The sequence below is a fragment of the Rhyacophila brunnea genome, unplaced genomic scaffold, assembly GCF_057557595.1.
Source record: "Rhyacophila brunnea isolate RB1 unplaced genomic scaffold, BYU_Rbru_1.0 scaffold_22, whole genome shotgun sequence".
Classification (NCBI taxonomy): Eukaryota; Metazoa; Arthropoda; class Insecta; order Trichoptera; family Rhyacophilidae; genus Rhyacophila; species Rhyacophila brunnea.
Window position 1 is genome coordinate 26,561,267 of NW_028232882.1, and position 20,562 is coordinate 26,581,828.

At 30.5% G+C, this 20,562-nt stretch overlaps 1 protein-coding gene across 1 annotated transcript in view; it reads left to right on the forward strand.

The window, feature by feature from the left end:
• The window catches only part of LOC147070288 (uncharacterized), a 352,102-nt gene that overhangs the window by 220,049 nt on the left and 111,491 nt on the right, over window positions 1-20,562 (forward strand). The window contains exons 2-3 of the mRNA XM_085949475.1: window positions 13,005-13,225; window positions 18,299-18,437. Of these exons, the coding sequence (XP_085805601.1) occupies window positions 13,005-13,225; window positions 18,299-18,437 (360 nt within the window). The remainder of the gene's footprint in view (window positions 1-13,004; window positions 13,226-18,298; window positions 18,438-20,562) is intronic.

Below are 20,562 nucleotides of genomic sequence, written 5' to 3' on the forward strand. Positions count from 1 at the left end.
GAAATAACTTTCCATAAAAAACAGAATTAACTGAAAATGAATTCGATTCTGCTTGAAGATGGCTAAAAGTATTAAAAGAATGCATTGGCATCGTATTCTGATATATTATTAAAGTTTCAAATGTCTAGTTAGTCGGGAAGTTAGTTAAAAATCGATTGCAAGATTTGTTCTGGACAAACAACCACCGGACAAACAAGAATACGGGCTAATAAAAACGTTGTAAAAATTAATTTTAATGATACAATACTTTGAATACAGATGTGCTAATTAACTAAAATATATCGTCAGTGTGAATAAATCAACGTGAAAATGTCAGACAATAATTAACAGTAGTGGTGTTTACGTGTAAAATTCGTACGTTTATTATTATATTAAAATTAAATATTTTTGGTAAATCAAAATACTGTAATTTGGGTAACCTAATTATAACTATAGCCATTAGAAAACAGTAGGAAGAAAATGTTTGTATAAATCATTATGATGCCTATTTAAAAGTACGCTAATTATAATGAAATCAGCACTCACAAAACCTGAAATGTTCACCAAGTCGTTATACCGTGGAATTACACATTATGGTAATTGGCAAAGTTCTCCCTCACCGATCATTTCCTCAATAGAACTGATTAGATCTGATTCCTCTTTAGTTCTATTAAATCCATTGTAATCTCTCTACTTACAATCGATTCAGAGATTTTAGTTCAATCTACGTAATATAATATCTATGTAAAAGGTGTGCATAAAATATGGCTATATGAACGTTTCTTATAAAAGTCCTCGCTTAGCTGTTGAAAACTTCAATGCGATTTATGTTATTTCATATTATTTACCCTATATAATAATTATTATATTATATTTGTCTTTAATTAATGGTTACGTACAAAAAAACATACGATTATATGACAGGGAGAATTTAATGGATTAAACATACACTTATAAATGCAAATTGAAATTGAAAAATCGGAGAAATGTCTGTGAAAGAAAACAAATGATACTCTCATAATAGTTCAATAGAAATGCTTACAGTGAGGCAATATCAGCATATCGACTGTGTTTAGGGAAAAGGGCGTAACCCTCGATTTTTCGAAAGGTGCTTTTATTAGATATTAACAATGTATACAACTAAATACACATTCTATAAAAAGGAAGTAAGCCGCAAATGCCGAATTATTATCTAAATTCTCGTTTTAATTGAGATTAATTAATTTTTAATTTATGAAAAAAGGCATTTATCATATTAAAAATTATCAATCATCATGCACCCAATGTCTGCGCCTATTTAAAAAAAATATTAAACTAAAAACTCTCAATATACTTTTTTTATCCCTACTGTAAAATTTGTTCAGTGAGGGTTACGTCCTTTTTCCTAAACACGCTCGATATCAAGTATTGAAAAATTAGTGTGTAATCCAAAAGTTTTAATGGTATTTATAATGGGTTAGGTTACATACAGTAGGTATCATTTACAATAAATTAAAAAATAGCATTATTATGGATGAGGAAGAACCATCAGCTATTAAGTAATTAGTGTATTAAGAAATTAGTGTGTTATTTAAAAGATATAAGGGTATCTAATAATAATTATAATAGGGTTTGAGTTACCTCATCTCCATCCGCCATGTACATGCCGCTTTCATGCCGCCATAAACGTGTCAAAATGAAAAGATTTTAGTGCCACACTTCCTTGTCCCGAAACGAAACTGCAAAAGACTGATGTAGCAACCGTGCAGCTTAGTGCTCAAAAAAAGGGTTTTAGAAAATAAAAAATAATCTTGACTTGCTTTGTCGTCATTTATATTTACATGACAGTGTCCTCTCTAGTACCCGTGTATTAAAACTCTGCCAAAACAGATGAGTCAGGAGTTGAAAGTGATGAATCTAAGAAGGGATCGGATTCATTCCGCCCTCTATAATATGAAACAGAAAATTTTTCAAATGGCTTTAAGTTGGTCTTTGATGATATCAAGTCGGCGCGGCCAATCGGGCCCGTGCGCGAACGAACCCTGGCAAAAAGCTCCGCTCTGTCAGATACCTCTCGACCTTGATTTTTTTTCTAGCATAATATCTACATATTTATAATAAATATATTCACAAAATACGTTGTTAACTCTAAATACTTAAATTATTATCGACTTACCAACTTTTGGCAGCAATCCCACAATATAATTATTATATTATCCAAAACATATTTCTATATGTATGTATATCTGTGAGGTTTTTCGAAATTATGAGTAGGTATGTAATTTAAATAATTATGTATTTATCATTATATAACATATATTAATTATTACTTTTATGTCGCCACTGCACTGAAAATAATTAATATGACACGTGTTTCATTATGACAAAACAAAATATTACATTTAAATTTATATAATAGTATTATAATGTTTCAAGGGCGGCGGAAGTAGAAAAGGAGAGCATTGAATATAGGAAACGGATATACGGTAAATATAGACATTTACCCTATATCCGTTTCCCATATTGTCTATTAAATTTATAAATTTAATAGACGATATTGTGGTAAGTTTGTAGTTGGATTACGGAAAGTTAGCTACAAAATTATAATTTTTGGGTATTCCCCAGGCATCCATTTTCACATTATATAGCTATTTTTTCCCGTTTCCTCAGTAAAGTTTCATATGATAACGAAACACATGTTAGTTTTCGCAATAATATTTTATAATTTTATTGCTAAGTAGGTAGGTATATAAGTTTTACACAAATAATCATAAATATTCATACTGGGATGGGAAGAAACGTATTGTTATAGAAAGATTTTGTCAGAGAAAACTTTTTTAAACAGAACAAATATTGCAAAATACAAAAGTAATGCGTAGAATACACTATCATCGCATCACACGTGCTGTATGCTGCCGCTACGGGAAAAAGTGTGTAATATCGTTTTTTTTCGTATTTAAAATGTTACCAGACTGATGCTCCCATCCCGTAGCACATTTTGAACCTTTAAATGAATATTGTCAGCAAAATCTGACGAATTTCCATATCAACAATTAGGTCACCTCACGCGTACCGCGCTACATTTGCGACCGCATGACCGTTTTTTTTATTATATTCTGCATGAATACATATTTTCGACTCGATTTTTTATTAAATTATTATCTATGTCTGATGTTTACGTCTATTATCTATGGTTTGCTGATAAGGTTATGTTTAAAATATTATCTATGGATGCTATATCGCAATTTATTTTAACGTACGCACAGGTGAAAACTGTTAAAATCAATTAAAATTATCATGAATAATGAATAATAATTCAAAATACTAATACATTAGGGTTGAATCTGATCATAATTGAATTTATAGAGATAGAGATCATTCAAAATATTCTGCGAAATGACGAAACTAAATTTGTCGCTATACCAGCATGTGACAGTATGTGCTGTGATCATAATGTAATTCTAGCATAAGTATTGTATTTTTCTCTCGTAGTTGAAGATCTTGATAACCCTAAAATTCAGTCATATTCTGAGCGTCCAAGACCCTACCATTTCGGTCATTTTCTTCTCTCTGCTTATCCAGTTCGAGCGGAATAATATTAAAAAAAAAAAAAAAAAACTACAAAATGCATTTCGGAAATATTAAGTATCGGAGAGTGGTTCCTTGATAATCGATTGGGTTGTCCTATACTCTGTGCAAGAAATAGGAAGCATTTAGCGAAGTAGGTATTAATTGTATTGTAAGAAAAACAACGAAGATTATTTTGACATCTCTAAATAGGCTTTTTTATAATATACAAAAAATAAGAAAAAAAACAGAATAAGACACCAAACATATTTGGTATTTGTTGTAGGCTTTTCCATAATTAATTCCTAATGTGCTAAAGCTCACTCTGTACACTGTTTTCTTTGGTGTAGGCAGGCGGCTTTATATCCGCCCACCGAGATTTTCTAAGAGCGGCATATCAAAAACACTGGCGTCATAATGAGTTAAGTTTCTCCACCGCAATGAGATCTCGCCCAGAAAAGACCTGAGGGGATATTTTTGTCGTGTTGAGATTTGTGATGAGATTTCGGGAAAATGGTTTTGATTGTTAAATCAAATTATTGTTCAATTGAATTATGTTTTCGGAGAGATTTGAAATTTAATTATATCTGAATGGAAGACAACGTGGTTGGATGTCTGCTTGTCAATATTTTGTTATTATATAATAACATAAAATCAATACTTACCGTAGTTTGTCCAGTTAAATATAGAAATGTGGTAACTTCAAATGTTCTTTTCATTTCAAAAATATGTTCTATTTCAGGGGCGGCTCTACCTTAAGGGTTCGTAGGGATTATTCCTACATCCATATCATGTCAAAAATACACGTCAGATATTTTTAGTATTGAACACAATCTACCTACCTACTTTATTACATCATTAAATGAACTACCTACATACTTACTTACTTACTTATTTAATTATTTATTTTATCCATTTAACCCATCGCAATTGTATAGAGATATTCAATTTTTATACAAATCAATTAAGCAATGGTTGTAAATATATGTAATAACTTAATGATGATTACGCAGAATTAAAGTAGTTAAATTAAACTAAATAAGCCCTATTTGACGGTAACACCTATGTACAAAGGCTGTAGCGTATATTTTTTTTTTACTGGGGTCACTCAGTCCCAGCTCATCGCCGCGGTACAAATCTCGTTCTAAAAAGTATGTGAATATATTAGCATTAGTATACACATACAGGGGAGCGAATAAAATAACCCCTAGGTGAGTATAAACGCTCGCCGTATGTAGTTGTTTAGAACTAATAATGGAAACTCTATAATAATAATTATTATTATTCAGTTAATATTTTAAGCACGCTTTTTAACTGAGAAAATTCAATATTTGAGAGACAATTGATTTAATAACCATGATCTGTGATTATTTAATTTAAACATCTAATGGGACACTTAATTAAATAATCACGCATCATTTTAAATCAATCTATTGTCAAATAATGAATTTTCTCAAAATTACACACGTGTAAGTTGGATCTTTTTTGCAGAAATGCGTTCCTATATGATATAGAATAGGCATGTATAATTTCAAGTAGACTCTAAACTTCAACAAACGTATTATATCTGACTTCGGATATACATTTTGGTTACCTACATGTAAATTGTACGTGAAATATTTCACCATTGCAAAATTCGCCATGAGCTTTCTTATAATATGAACATTCATTCAATTTTCATAGCTGATTTAAGCAAAATTCATGAATTGACCTAACCTAACCTAACAAATAATCCAGTATATCAGCTATTTTCAAAATTTATTTACTGCTGGCTTCCTGTAAAGTGTAAAACGACAAGAACTGTGTTTTATTTAGACATGAATTTTATGTAAGTACTATACGTCCCAAAGAGGCTGGACGGTCATTAGTATACGACCATATATTTCCGATACATTTCACGGTGAAGTGTGATACGGCGAACTGCATACGTACAAATTTCCGGACACGGTACATTTTATGATATTTAAAAAGTAGGGAAATTTTTAAATATTTTCAATATGTACTTACATGTTTCAACAAGCTGTAGGTACTAGGCCAATCTATGTAGGCGTTTACCTAAATATTTTCTTTTTTAATATATAATTATATTAACTCTGTACCTACCTATTTGAAGTTAATTTTTATAATTAAACTTTCCATTTTTTTATTGAAGCCACGTTACGATCATAATTCAAATCATAATCATATAACAACTTTATTTAAGTTTACATACGTAACTAGTTATTTACACAGTTACTGACTAAAATCCTCGCTATTCAAATAATATTGTGCGCGGTTTTATTAGGTATACCATTGCCCTGTTAGGTTATAACTTTGTCAGATATTAATTCTCCGAATATATATGCATAATATTATTATGTATGGTTTTAATTATTCAGTGCATGTTTATTTGTTATATAGACAAACGTATAACATGGCATTAGTGATATCTATTTTATATTATATTATATGTATATTATATAAATACTTAACACACATTTCAGATTTCTCTATTTATCTTACGAAAGCAAAAATTAAATTTGAAGGCGTATAAAATATAGTTAACACAATAACTTAAGCTGAATGACCATTTGGTGCGTCGTAATTTTGCTTGGGTTTAGAGCAACTCGAAACAGACCCATTATTTCATGAAAAAATCATCTTCACCGATGAAGCTCATTTTTGTTTCGTAAATAAGCATATTTTTGCATTTGGAGTATTGAAAACGTATATTTTATTCTTGATATACCTCCATATCTACAAAAATTAACAGTTTAACCTTCAGACCGTATTTTTTTGAAACCAAAAATGGCAATGCAGTTATTGTGAATCAAATGGAGAACGCAGCAGAAATATGATTACTGATATTTTCTGGCATGGATTATATGGTTTTGATCTAGATGGTATATGGTCCTATCAACTCGTGACACATTCAACAGCTTATTGAAAAAAAAGTTAACGATAGATATTTTTTATTATTTTGATAATCCTTTACTTACTGTTACCAATACAATAATGAATTGTCAGGACACATAAAATGATTTACAATAATTGTATTGTAAAATAATGTTCGACATAGCAACTAACAGACACCTTCCCAATCATACAGTGGTAGTTCACCGTAATATTATCTACTCATAATTAAACTAGATGCATACAGTTTTTTTATTTTTTTGAGCACAAAAGAACATAATATTATTATCCAACCATCATCTGAGCATAAATTTGTTTACATTATAAAATCGGCTAATATAATTTATCACTCCGCCATTGATACAAAATCACAATCTCTCTAAGAAGCTAAAGCCTGCAGTGTCACTAGAAAATATTTTATTTTTCTTCTTTATCCTTCCACTATTTCCAATCCAGTGGTTTCCATATCCAACTAAGTCAGATGGCATTTTAGTACACCCAGTAGATAGGCTTCCAATAATTTAATTTCCTGTTCGAATTATCTGTCCTAACTACTTTCTTTCAGCCATATTTTATACTAAGATGTTCGATCTATAGTCACTTAAGTATTATAATACGATGGACAATTTCTGTAAGTTTCCCTATCAATCGTTGGCTCCATTTCTGATTTTATCCGGAAACTAACATTTTAATGTTGACCGTTCCATTGCCCGTTGTGTCACTCGTAATTTGAGCACTAAACCAGCTATCAAAGCCGATGTCACCGATACTTATGTTAGAGGGTTCGACGTTGATCGAAGACTCTTGTTTTTGAGGCATTGCGGTGAATAAACTTAGATGACATCTTTCCACTTTCTGAAAGTGGCCCAATCAATTGACGCGGCGGTCTATTTCATTGGCCAAGATAATCATATTGTTGTTTTACTAATTCGAAGATATTACATATTATTATCATTTATTTTATCAACTCTACTATAATCGATTTACTGCTAGGTACAGATCTCATCTAGCTCCTTTCATACTTATAGGTTCCCAGTACCGTGTATCTGTTGATTTTGGTGTAGTGTATGATTTTATTTTGTCAAGTTACCATTTATTGTGACTTGTCCATTGCCATTTTGTCAGCTTGGCAACATTTATTATTTCTCATTAGTTTTCTTTGCGATCTTTTAGCGTTATGCTAAACATGCATTTTTATAATATGCCACATTGCGTCACTCGTAGTTATAGATTTTTTTTTTAAATTTAGTCTCCTCGTTTTGCGTGTAATACAAATTATTAAATTGAATGTTTGAATTAACTTATTAAACGTAAAACTAAGAGCAAATTAGAGTCTTCTTTCGACCATGTCCGATCCTAATAGGATCATATGGGCCTCCAAGTTTACAATTAGAGTAGGTTTACAATTAGAGTAAACTGAATGTAAAACGGCATTTATGAGCATAGTAAATAATGATTCAGTTTAGTTAATGGTTATGTAGTATCATAATTATTATGGTTTAAGAGATTGCACTAATAAAAAGGGACCGTATCGAAACCTTAGAGTGAATAATTTATAGTATGTAGTGTAATAAGTTAATATTCCCTGTATTGGCAGAACTGAATATATTTCTTTGTAAATAAAATGGCAACAAATTGTTCCACAGGTTGCCTTTTGCCTGATATACCATATAATTGTTATAATATGTCCAATTTAGTCATTTTTTTTATTAAATAATTTGGATCAACCCTAAAAACTCAGAAACAAATTATGCCGAATCAAACTTAATCGCACATCCAACGCAATCTACATCAACATTATTATTTATGTTCAATAAAGAATATTGTATTTTTTATTTGTGTATTGTACAAAGAATATTTAAGTAAACATAAAACTAGACGTCATATTTTCAATTTAACTTGGTGAGATGAGTAGTGATTTATAAACAGAATTTGTTAAAGCTATCGAATTTAAACTATATTTTCCTGGAAATTATTTGACTTAGGAAATTTTAAGCAACAACAAAATTTAATGAATTATATTTTTGAAGAATAAGTGGTAATGTTATAAAATAAAATATGATGTTATAAATATAAATGTTGTCGCTTTTGGTATTGTGGGTACAGTCGAAAGTCAAGATAAAGTTTTTCACACAATGCCTATTACAAAAAAATGAAAACACGCGCGGGCTCAATTTAGGGCTAAGCTCATATTAAAAAAGGTAATGTTTCACAATTTGCGAAGAGAAATCCGTTTATCTTTTCGGATTATCGTATTTAATCCCATTTGCTAAGTTGAAGAAAAGAAGATCGGGAAAACATAAAAATGGGGGGAAACTGAGGAAAAAATTCGCGATATTACTTCGCTCTGCACCCGTCTCACGTGCCAAAGATTATCGGGTGAAAGTTTTCCAGCTGCCAAGTCGAATGACACATAATATTATAAATTAATATTCCTTTGACACACTGCCGCAGTGAAATGTCGATGGAATCGTGATATATTTAAACCACGCGTTTGTCTTTTGTACTGCTTATTCATAATATTATAATAATTACATGAAAAATGGTCAAAGTAAAATGCTGCTGTGAATTTAACGGCGGATGCCATGGAGAATACGATATTTTTATATTTTTATTTCGTCCTGAAAAATTAATTTTATTTATCACACAGAGTTTAGACTATAAAACAAAGAAAGAGACTTATAAACTTTTAGCTTTACATAATTATTAGCGATTCTGTATTGTTTCAAGTTTGTTTGAATTAGTAACCACAAAAATGTTTTTACGTAAGGAGATATATAATAACCTTTTCTGCTATATTTATAGTGTGATTGAATTAGTATAATATATATTTTAACAATAATCATTTCGAATCGTTGGCGTATTTAGCTATGCCGTTATAATTGGAAGCTATTTGAAAGCTCCAGAAACAAAAGCGGTATTTTCTATTTTCAAAAATATTGTGCAAGCTTTAAAAATGTCTCAATATGGATTTGTTAATAGTATACAAACAGTATTTATAAATTTAATATTGTTTCAGAAATTATGAAATAAGAGATATTTTGCCAACGTTTTACAAAAATGGAAACTGCCACTTATTATGACTTTATCTAATATAATCGATGTTTGACATTTTGTAAATATGAAATGCGATATTTTTTAATATTCGTGTATATAATATTTTGTATTTACCTACTAATATATTCGAAAGTGTCGGAACGGGGCCATTACGGTTGGCGTACCTCAATCAGCAGACTAGAGTAGGGCGGGTTCCATGAATTAAGAAGGTGTTGCGGAGAACGATGTTTATTGGAGAAAAGTACAATAACAGCGTCTAGTCAGATATATAAGACGGTGTAAAAGTTGAAGTCTGAGCATGCCCGGCAACATTCTGAGTCCGTACGACCTAGTATCGACATGAAAATTCCTTGTAATAACTACGTTTATCTCAGGTGTTTGAAATCGAAAATTTCAAAAGTTTCAAATCGGGTTTGTTTTCAATTATTTAGTTAAATATTATTACTAATTTAATTGTAATAGACCTCCTGAGTTAGCAAAATATTTATTATTACCGTTCTTGTGATTGTATTTCGTAAAAATTACAGACGGATTGACCTGGGGTGTGAGTACTTTTTCATATGTATATTTTTATAGTATTTTAAAAATTGTGTACCTGAGAAGATGATGAGTGTAAAAAAAAGTTTGTTCGTAGTTGCTCAGATGAATCGAGGAGAAAGTTTATTCACTGACACAATAATAAAAGAAAACAATGGTTAAAGTAACAGGGACGTTATGATGGAGGGTACTGGTATTACTGACTATATTAAAAGTACTGCGATGTACAGAGATGCTATGATCGAGTGACAAATGACCAGTGACGAGTGACTGTTTCCATTATTGTCCTTCGCTATGTATACAAATGAATATTCATTAAATTATAAGAGTCATTGTTTATCTAGATTGCGATTTGGAAATTCCTTAACAGCTGCGTTTTGCAACTTCGCGGTGTTTTGATGATAAAGCATGAGGTAGTCGTACTGTAGAAAATAAATGATGACTTGTAGATGTGACGATTGTGAGAGAGTTTAAATGATTTACTAATTATTATACTGTCCAAATAATGCTGACACTACATTTTCTAAAAATTAATAATTAATGCTACGATAGTAAATAAACTTAAGATTAAGAATATAGAAATGTTGTTATTGACCTGAAAAATACACATGGAAAACTTTCATTGATTATTATGAAGACACGTGTCCGTTATTAATTTAAATTTTACGATGTATAATAAAAACACGAGGTACTTATTTAAATTGTTGACGTTTTTATTAATTATCTTGAGGGTGTTGTGTTATCAAAATATCCATTATTTATAATATTACGTATTTCAAATACTAACTAAGTACTCGATTGTCATTTTTTAGACGTTTTGACACCCCAACCGCGATCGATCAATCATGTTTATACAATTTCCAACTATGGGAAAAAAATATTATTTTCACTTACGAAGAAGTGTTCATGCGTAATTTTGTTTTTCGAATGGAACATATGGCATGTAAAATAATGATACAACATATTTTTTCTTTAAAAAAAAAATGTTTTTTTAATGATATTCGTGAAGCGAACGTACCTATATTTTTTTTGAAAATTCGATACAATGTTTTACAATATCATAATGGTACATTTTTGTATATAAATCGATTAAAGATATTATTACTTTAACATTGTTAACTAATCGATAGCCCAGTATTGAACAGGAACAACTCAAAAAAGTAGTTTTGAGATAATCATATTTTAATATTTGAATATTTTACAATACACAAGATTTAACAAGTTTTAAAAGGAAACACTATGTCAGAATGTATCTATTCAAAATTGAAACGTATGGTCAATCGCCAGTTTTAAATGGAAACAATTCGAAATCGATCTATACAAAACCGGTTTTGTTTCAAAGTTTGTAAAATTTCATTTGCGTTTTTTGGCTCTCAAGGTATCTAAATTATTTTTTTCGAATTATGCCTGTATTTGTTTAAAAAAATATCTAAAAATGATATTCTCAATAAGTTTAATATAATGATTACTTTGTGTATAATTATATTTGGCAAAATACTAATCACTCTGTTTATTTCTTTGTTCCATGTTCCACCTTCCTGATCTACTGAATGGATATCAAAATGGCGATCCTCGTACCAAATCTACTCTGACATCTCTTCAATAACGATGGCAACCGACAACACTGAGGCATTATCGTAACTATGACAATAAACAATATTTTCAAATAATAAATCCACCATAATATTACAAATAAATATCTATTGACTATACATTTATATTTGGGATGCTATATTTATCGCATTTCCCTAATTTTACTTCTGACACTAAATGAGGTCACGCATCCTACATTTTCTGAATAATATCACCAAAAACGAAATTCCTTTCACCCGGGGCGGCTATCCTTGGAAATTTCTTCTCTCGTTTTGTTTTCGGATTAAAATGCTAGAGTCTCATTCGTTACTCATTTGGCCTATTTGTCTTATGCCTGGGCTATTTGAAACTCGAAACGTCACGTCACTGCCCGGACTTAACGGGAAAACACTTTGAAACCGAATATTCTTCCCCCAGAAGATCTTAATGAATTTACCTAAATAAGTATCTAAAAAAAAACACTCAAAAAGAAGTTTTGCCATTTTTTATGAACCAAATAATATAATATTCTCCGTTTTACATAAAAAACAATGTTAAAATTACTAATACTTATTATACTGACTTGATAAAATAAAAATACTTAATATTATTTTTTACTGAAGATTTATTTCTTATTTGCATGAATCACATTATATTTCTTGTATTTTTTTACTATATCAAAACAACAAAATTAGCACTTATTACAATACTTTGCAAATAAACTGAAGTATATAAATATCTTTGGTCATATAAACTTTATTACATTTCTTTCTAAACTAAATAAAAATATGTTTTATACTTTTTCTACTGTGACAAAATAATTAATGCAAAAAATTGTACATCCAAAAAAGTGCATTTCAATCGATATAAAAAAAATACATGCCGCCTCTCTCAATGAACCGCCCGATCTCGAGTAAAAATACCCTTTGTGTTTGTGACAATAAACAAAACAAAAAAAATACACTAAAACAACGTCTGGAAAATATGAGTTTCTGGTTGCCATAACGGAAAATTAAATTTAGTGTCCTGCTGTAGTGCTTTTGCACATTTCAATGCATACAAACCGGGAGTGATTTTTGTACAAAAGTGCAATTTTATTGAGAATTTTTATTGAATTTACATCTGACGGCGTACCGCTTTCGTTTCTAGGTCCTGTTTACGCTTTATCTGTTCTCATTTATTTTCAAGATTGAATTTTGTACTCGTCGAAATTTTATTAAAATATATTTTGCTCTCATAATGTTTATTTAAACCCCAGCATGACTTAAATAAAGATGTTATTTATGTCAATAAATAAATTATTATATAATAACAATCTCCTAGTTTATGATTTAGTAGTAATATACGATATACATTATTAACTCACCATTCCCATTTTACCACCACCCCCATTGATGTTTGACAAAATTATAAATAAACAGCTCTCCTGTCCGGTACGTTGCGCACGTACCAGCGCGCAGCCTGCGACGAGGAAATGGTCACCCTCAAGTGCCCGCGAGGGACGTCGATTTCGATTCAAGTCGCGCAGTACGGAAAATCGACGCCTGCGCAGAACCTCTGCGCGACAGAACTTGCGCAGTACAACCCGACAATCGTTGAGATAGTTGGAAATAGCACGTGTTCATGGCCTAATGCTTTACAGGTGGGTTGTTACCAATTTGATTTATTATTATTTGTTTAATAATTTAAATGTGTTTTAAGCATTTGATGGCTATAACTACGCTGTTCAAATTCCATTTTATATACGATTTTTCTAATAATAAGGATTTCAAATTCATGAAAGTTAAATTTCAATAATATTGTGTATACTATTCACTAGAAACGACCATTAAAGATCAATGTGTAAGGTACTAGCCTCTCATTCGTGTGCTCCGGGCTCGATTCCAAGTATGATCACAATACAATATTGTATGTGATTTTCTCAAACCCAATGCCTTGTGATTGTTTCACTACTCTATAGTCAATAGACCAAATGGCTTGTATTAAACATAATATCATTATTATCGATTAAGGTCTCCTCTAGCTCCTTCCATTCTTTTCGGTACTTAGTTATTCGCTGCCACGTAGTTACTTTATGAGGTCGTCCATCCGGCGGGCTTCAGAGTGTCCCTGTGGTGGATGTTAAGTGCCTGTTGGGTATCACTGTATGACGGCATCAATTAAGTGGTTGTCCACTATCCGTGCGCACATAACCAGCCCGTTGCCATTTCATCTGATTAGCGACCTCTATAAAAATAATATTATATATAATATATTTATAAATAGTTTTCTACATAATATAATTACATTCATCCAAGTTTTAAATATCCCTTTAAATATATATTTAACATTTTCATCAGAGTATTCCCATGTCTTATCCTCTAAACTGCGATATCCTGTGTGCCCCCAGGTGGCAGCTTCTCATAGGGCCCCATTGTGACGATACCATACATCTTTTGCTCCATTTCACCAAACTTTCCCCAGTGGGTGGCAATTTTGATTTAAAGAAGGCATTTAAGTTATTTTCTTAAATAAAAAATATGCTTATAATATAACGTTGTAAATATAGTAAATCTTGTCAGACTTGAATAGTAAAATAATAACAATTTGACGATTTTCATTTAAGCTAATATTTAATTAGATATTAATTAAAGAACTAAAAGATATAACTATATGTATATATATATTTTTATGTATTTAAGTGGGTAAAGTACCTATAGTTTCTCTTGTTAGACAGTCGAGTGTACAAATAAAATGAACATTTCTTCCATTCCTTTGGAATCTGATATGTCTACTTTGTAGTGGAAGATCAAGAATTAAATTTAATATTTTGACATTCCCCTCATTATACGAAATAATTAAATAACAAGTTACGTAAAAACGCTGTAATAAAATGAAAACAGGTATTGTCAAATATATTTTTTTCTGTAAAGTAGTTTCAAAATTTTATATTACCTAAATTTCGTTAGGTATCTCAGTTCTAAATTATTGTATTTTTGCGATTTATCATTAATAACTAGTTGAAGTACCCGGCTTCACACAGGCTCACTTCGTGGTTATATTTATCTTAGATAGGTATTTAAAAAATAATAATAGGTAATTATTTTTTTAATATTAAAATATCTGTGTAATACAATATGGCAATATGAAAATAATTGTAATGATAAAGGTCAAACAAAAGAACACTAAATTAAAATCGAATCCAAAATATTCAAACGTTATTAATAGTATTATGTAATAAAAAAAAATCAAAATTGGATGGAACAAACCAACAATAAACTTTGTATTTTTTATATTAGGTACTAATTTAAAAACCTTCGCGGGTGTGCGCACAACAACTGACAAAAATTTCATCGCAATCGGATGAATGGTATAGGAATGCATACGAATAGAAGAAGAAGAAGATGGTTTTTCTAATTTAAAAACATTCACGGGCATTCGTACAATAACTCACCAAAGTTGCATTTCAATCGGATGGACGGTATGGCAGCGCATAAAATACGAACAAACAAACAAATATTGATTTTTATATATTAGATTCGTTTAAATAGTTTAAAGATTAAATCCAATTAAATGAAATGTTAGTATTTAATAATAATATATCTATCAAAGTAAAATTCCAATTAGTATTGTCATTAAATTGAAGCTCGATTTGCTCGATTGAGTTACACCATCTCCACCCATCATAACGTATAAGTAACCACTATCTAAGCATGGCCACCTAACATGACACCAGTGGCGAAGGGTGGGGGTAGGCTGTTAAGATCAGCTATAAATAGTGCACACTAAACTTTGTCTGGCATACATATTTGTTTTCTTTGAATTAAGACTATAATTTACAGATGATGTTGGTTAGTTTTTAAAATTCAATTAAACCCAGCGAACCAAGCCATAATAAATAATAGTCAAAAAATCGTCACCATCGGTAAATTGTAGTTTTAGTTACATAAAAATAAATACGTATAACTAATAAAGTTTAATGTGCACGATTTATGGCGGATCTTAACAGCCTACGTCCACTCTTCGCTACTGCATCAGGAGTTGAAAGTAACGAATCTAAGAAGGGATCGGAATTATTCCGTCCACCATAGTCCGTACGATGCAGTAAACTTTTTACATACCTTAAAGTTGACCACGGTTATAAACAGATCCGTTCCGTCAGACCCCATCAACTGCCAGTCTCAAAGAACGTATGTAGGGGTCTAGGACGATTTGGCGCCCTGACAACTGGATGCCACCCAATTGGAAAATAAATAGACGTTAGGTACTTATACGTACTTAAAAAAATATTTTATATTATTATTCATATTTAAATTATTATATTGTGATTTAATAGTTGGTGAGAATTTAATTATGCACACTTAAATAATGATTTTTAATCGTGCATATTATGTTTAAGTTTCAAGGAAAAAAGAGTTTTTTTTATTTTTATATAAAGCCTTAGGCATGATAATTCTCAATCTACAATAAAAAAAACATTATGTTAAAAGTAAAATGAATTAAAAATACTGAGTAGTAGATAGAAACTGATTAAAATTCATCGTCTACGTTCTGTTACGTGTCCACGACAGTGCGGCGTCCAGTTGTCCCATTCCCATGTGTATTGTCTTGAATGACATGCTCGTATAAAATCTAACTCTCAATTTGTACAATAGTTATCAGGGATGATACATATCTCCAGTCTATCGCGTATTTTTGCATTTCCTCGCATGATTTCCCATTCTTGCATTGAACACTTAGCCTTACTAATTATTGTGATATTTTTTTGTACTGATCATGTTCACAGAGTCTAGATCAGGGAAATCTGAATTCAAAAATGTTCATACATCCGGGAAAACAGAAGCCGAGAGTAATAAGCGGATTTAATTATTTTCGCTTTTTAAACAAATATCACCCACAGGCTAATTAATTAACTTCTTCAATACTCGCGGGCCTTTAATTAGTTCCGCTGAATCGATTGCTCGGAGTTTGTTTTTCTACTCTTAATTAAACCGGTAAGACATTTCAATGGGTATAAATCCCTTTTAAGTTTGCGCGGGTTTAGTACGTTTTTAGAATACTTATTTACAGACAAGTAACATCGGAAATACTTAGCTGGGTAGAAAAAAAATCGCAATTTTAATTAGATACTTTTCAATTTAATGTCGATTGTTTTAAAGTATACTTTGTTTAGTTGTTTTAAATAGAATGACATCCGTTTTCATTATATTGTCTGTACTCTTCAAAAAGAAATATCAGTGAAATAGGTACAAAAAAATACAGGGTTTCCAGATACTTTTTTTGCATAATAAATAATTACTAGATAAAAAGAAATTTTTATAAACAACGTTTTTAATTTTTCTGTTGAATCATATTATAAACTTGACTAGACTAGCTTAAACGATCAAAAAAATTTGTACTTGATAGAAATAATACTGAAATATCATTTTGACATGTCATATTGATTTCCATAATAACGCACGTATATATTATTAATTTAGTTGCTAGGACCCCAGAGCCTAACAACCAATAATGGTGTCGAAATAATTTTTCATACAAAACAGAATTAACTGAAAATGAATTCAATTCTACTTAAAGATGGCTAAAAGTATTAAATCAATGCATTGGCATCGTGTTCTGATATATTCTAAAAGTTTCAAATGTCTTGCTAGTCGAGAAGTTAGTTAAAAATTGATTGCAAGATTTTTACCGGACAAAGAACCACCGGACAAATAAGAATACGAGCTAAGAAAAACGTTGTAAAAATACAGTAAATATTTTGAAAAATAGATATTTTTCTTCTGTAAATAAAACCCAAATATATTTTTTAGATTAATTATCAAACTTAATAGATTTTAAATAAAAGTGGGAATGCAGTGCTACTGTATATAAATTGAAAGCATCAAACGAGAAAATACAAAAGATGAAATTTGAACACTTTATCCATAAAAAATTACAATATAAAATATTTCAAATAATCAATATCTAACTAAAAAGATTAGAAAGCCAAATTTTATTTTTAACATTAAAATAAAACTTAAAAACAAATTGTTATAAAATGTGCGTTCGTTGAACCTAAATAATCGGAATATTTTTAGATATCACCATTATTGAACACACGTTTCGTCTACGTGACAATATGTTGTGATACAGACATAACTATTGAAATTTATTTATTTTATGTTGAAGTTTATCTCATTTTTTCCTTACTCGAGAATTAAATCAGTCTCACACAGAAAGCAACTTACTTTCCATTATTCTTACATTTCCTGGTTGAATTAATTCAAATTTTTATTACACAAAATTACTTTAAGGTTTTATTATTTTTATGTTTATCATGAAACTGTAGTTAAATCAATTTTGCCGATTTTTTTTAAAATTATAAACATCAATAATTTTTATAGAACACAAAAATTTCCTTAATTAAATATCTTTATTATTTATATCGAATTGTTCAGTAGTGTGGTTAAAAGAGCGAGTGAAAAATCGGTCCAAAAAATATTACACCTAAGGACCATGAAACACAGCAACGAAGGTGTATCAAATGTTTCCTATTGAAATTATTGCATCCAATTAGAATCGTCTTGGTTGATTCCAGTTGTACACATTTAGAATCAAATATGACCTGCGTTACTGTATGTCTTAGCCCTAAATGATACCCATGTAATAGAGATCATTTGAATATTGCCCCTGCAAGCCATTAATTGCATTTACATTTTTCCTTGAAAGAACAGACAATCTGACTGAGTTGGTGTAGTATTCTTTGTTGCAGACAGTCGTCGAGGCCTGCCAGAAGAAGAGACAGTGCAAGTTCCACACGAGTCCTAAAGCATTTGGTGGAGATCCATGTCCTGGTGTCCGAAAGTACGTGGAAGTTGCGTACAAGTGCAGACCATGTGAGTACCTTTCTGTTATTACTATTTTAATGCATGAAGATTTTTCAACAAATGATATAAATATACTACATATATTAGTAAGTATATATTTAATACCTCAACGTCAAAAGGCGTTCACGAAAACTCTACAACATAGATACTAATTGCATTTTTTTAAAGAAAAAAGCTAAATCATTTATAATTATTATATTAAAGCAATTTAACAACAAATAAGTTTAACCAACATAGTTTAGTATGCACTATGTATGTTAAATCATTAACAGCCTACCTTCACACCTCGCCCTGGGTCTAAAAATAAATAAGAGACCCACGACATTATAATCCGAAACATAACCGCTCGGCCATCGTGGGCCATAGTGGCGATACTACAAAACAAAAAATGAAGTGTTATTTTTTAATATCACGTCAATGTAATATCAAATAAATAACAACGATTACAGTGATGATAATAAACTATGTTTTGTAAAAACTTCTATTGGAATTTGTAATTGATTTGTAATTTTGAAGTAAATTAAACACTGTCAACAACTACGTCACGTATTATTATCACAATAATGTATTCTTCAAACACTAAGAGCTTGCCTAGATAACGCCGCAATACGCCGCGAGTATATGTGGATGGATCAATGAGTAGCTTGGTATCAAAGTGGGACAGACGTTACCTCCCACTAAATTCATGTTTTAATTGGTTATGGTAGTGAAAAGTCTTTTCAAAAAATCCACCAAAAGTATCAAAAAATATAGTTTTCATATGGATTTTTGAGTTTAAAGTTGGTATGTTAAATGAAAAATGGACACATAAATTTACACCAATATTTGTGTCTACTCCAATGAAGTCACCTGTACCTCGACCGCGACACTTGCGATTGTATGTGGGCAGCTCAATAAAGTCACATGTACCTACTTGGAATACGCGCAAGTTTTTACGAATGAGGCAAATCGAGCCATCTAGACAAGGCCTAAAATAATAAATCTAGATACCTGGTTAATTTTTATAGTTTGATATTATTGTTAAAATATAATATACAATGAATGACCCACTTCTGTAAATTCATTTAATATTTTTAACTCAAGTTAATTCAAGAATCGTAATTATTACGGTCGAAAAAGTGTATGAAATATTTCAACCAGAAAACACGTGCATTAATCTTTTAACAGGTAATTAAAAATTTCCACGCAGAATTCCTAAGTAATCTTGTAATTAACCGCTATAAACAATAATTACCAGAAGAAAGTGAATAATTACACAAAGGGTTTGTACTAACTGATTAATAAAAGAAATGACTTTTGGTATCCCTATAAAAAAAAACTTTCAAAGGCTTTTCAGCATAATAATATTATTATAAACTTCTTAACAAATAGCATCTAATTGTTCTTGAATACAATTTATATTATCATCAGATTACCTTTTGTGACTTTTCTCTGGGTAGACTAAGTACGTCATATTCCCAAGAAACAACTATATTGGTTATAATGCAATATATTATTTCACCGCAATGTTTCAAAACTTATATAATGTATTGGTAAATATATTTAAGTAAAGTATAAGCCTGCGCGCCCATTAATGCCATAATATTATTTGGTTGCGTTTTTATATATTTATAAACCCTTTATACCTCACGCAGGCATACCGCGCCGACGGGCTTAAATAAATATGTTCGGTACCTAAGGTGCACAGGCGAGCGGAGGGTCGAACGGTCGAACACACTGTTCAGTGTTTCGTGTAAGTAGCAGTAGCGAAGGGTGGAAGTAGGCTGTTAAAATCCACCATTAGTGCCCAATAAACTTTGTTAGTCATACATATTGTTTTTATTGCACTAAGACTACAATTAACATAATATGGTATTGGTTAATTTTTAAACATCAATTATTATTAAACCCTGCCTAAACGACAAAATTGTCCACACTTTTTCATTCATACTAATTATTTGTTGTCGTTGGATTAAGAATACATCTTACATCACATATATTGTTGGTTCTCTTTTCATTGATTGAAGTTGGTTGAGGCAGGACCAACCAAACTATAATAGATAAAAAATATATTCAAAGTTATGTATGATTTAATTGCATGATTTTAGATATTTTATAGATAGACGAGTTTTTTTTTTACTATTAACTATTATGG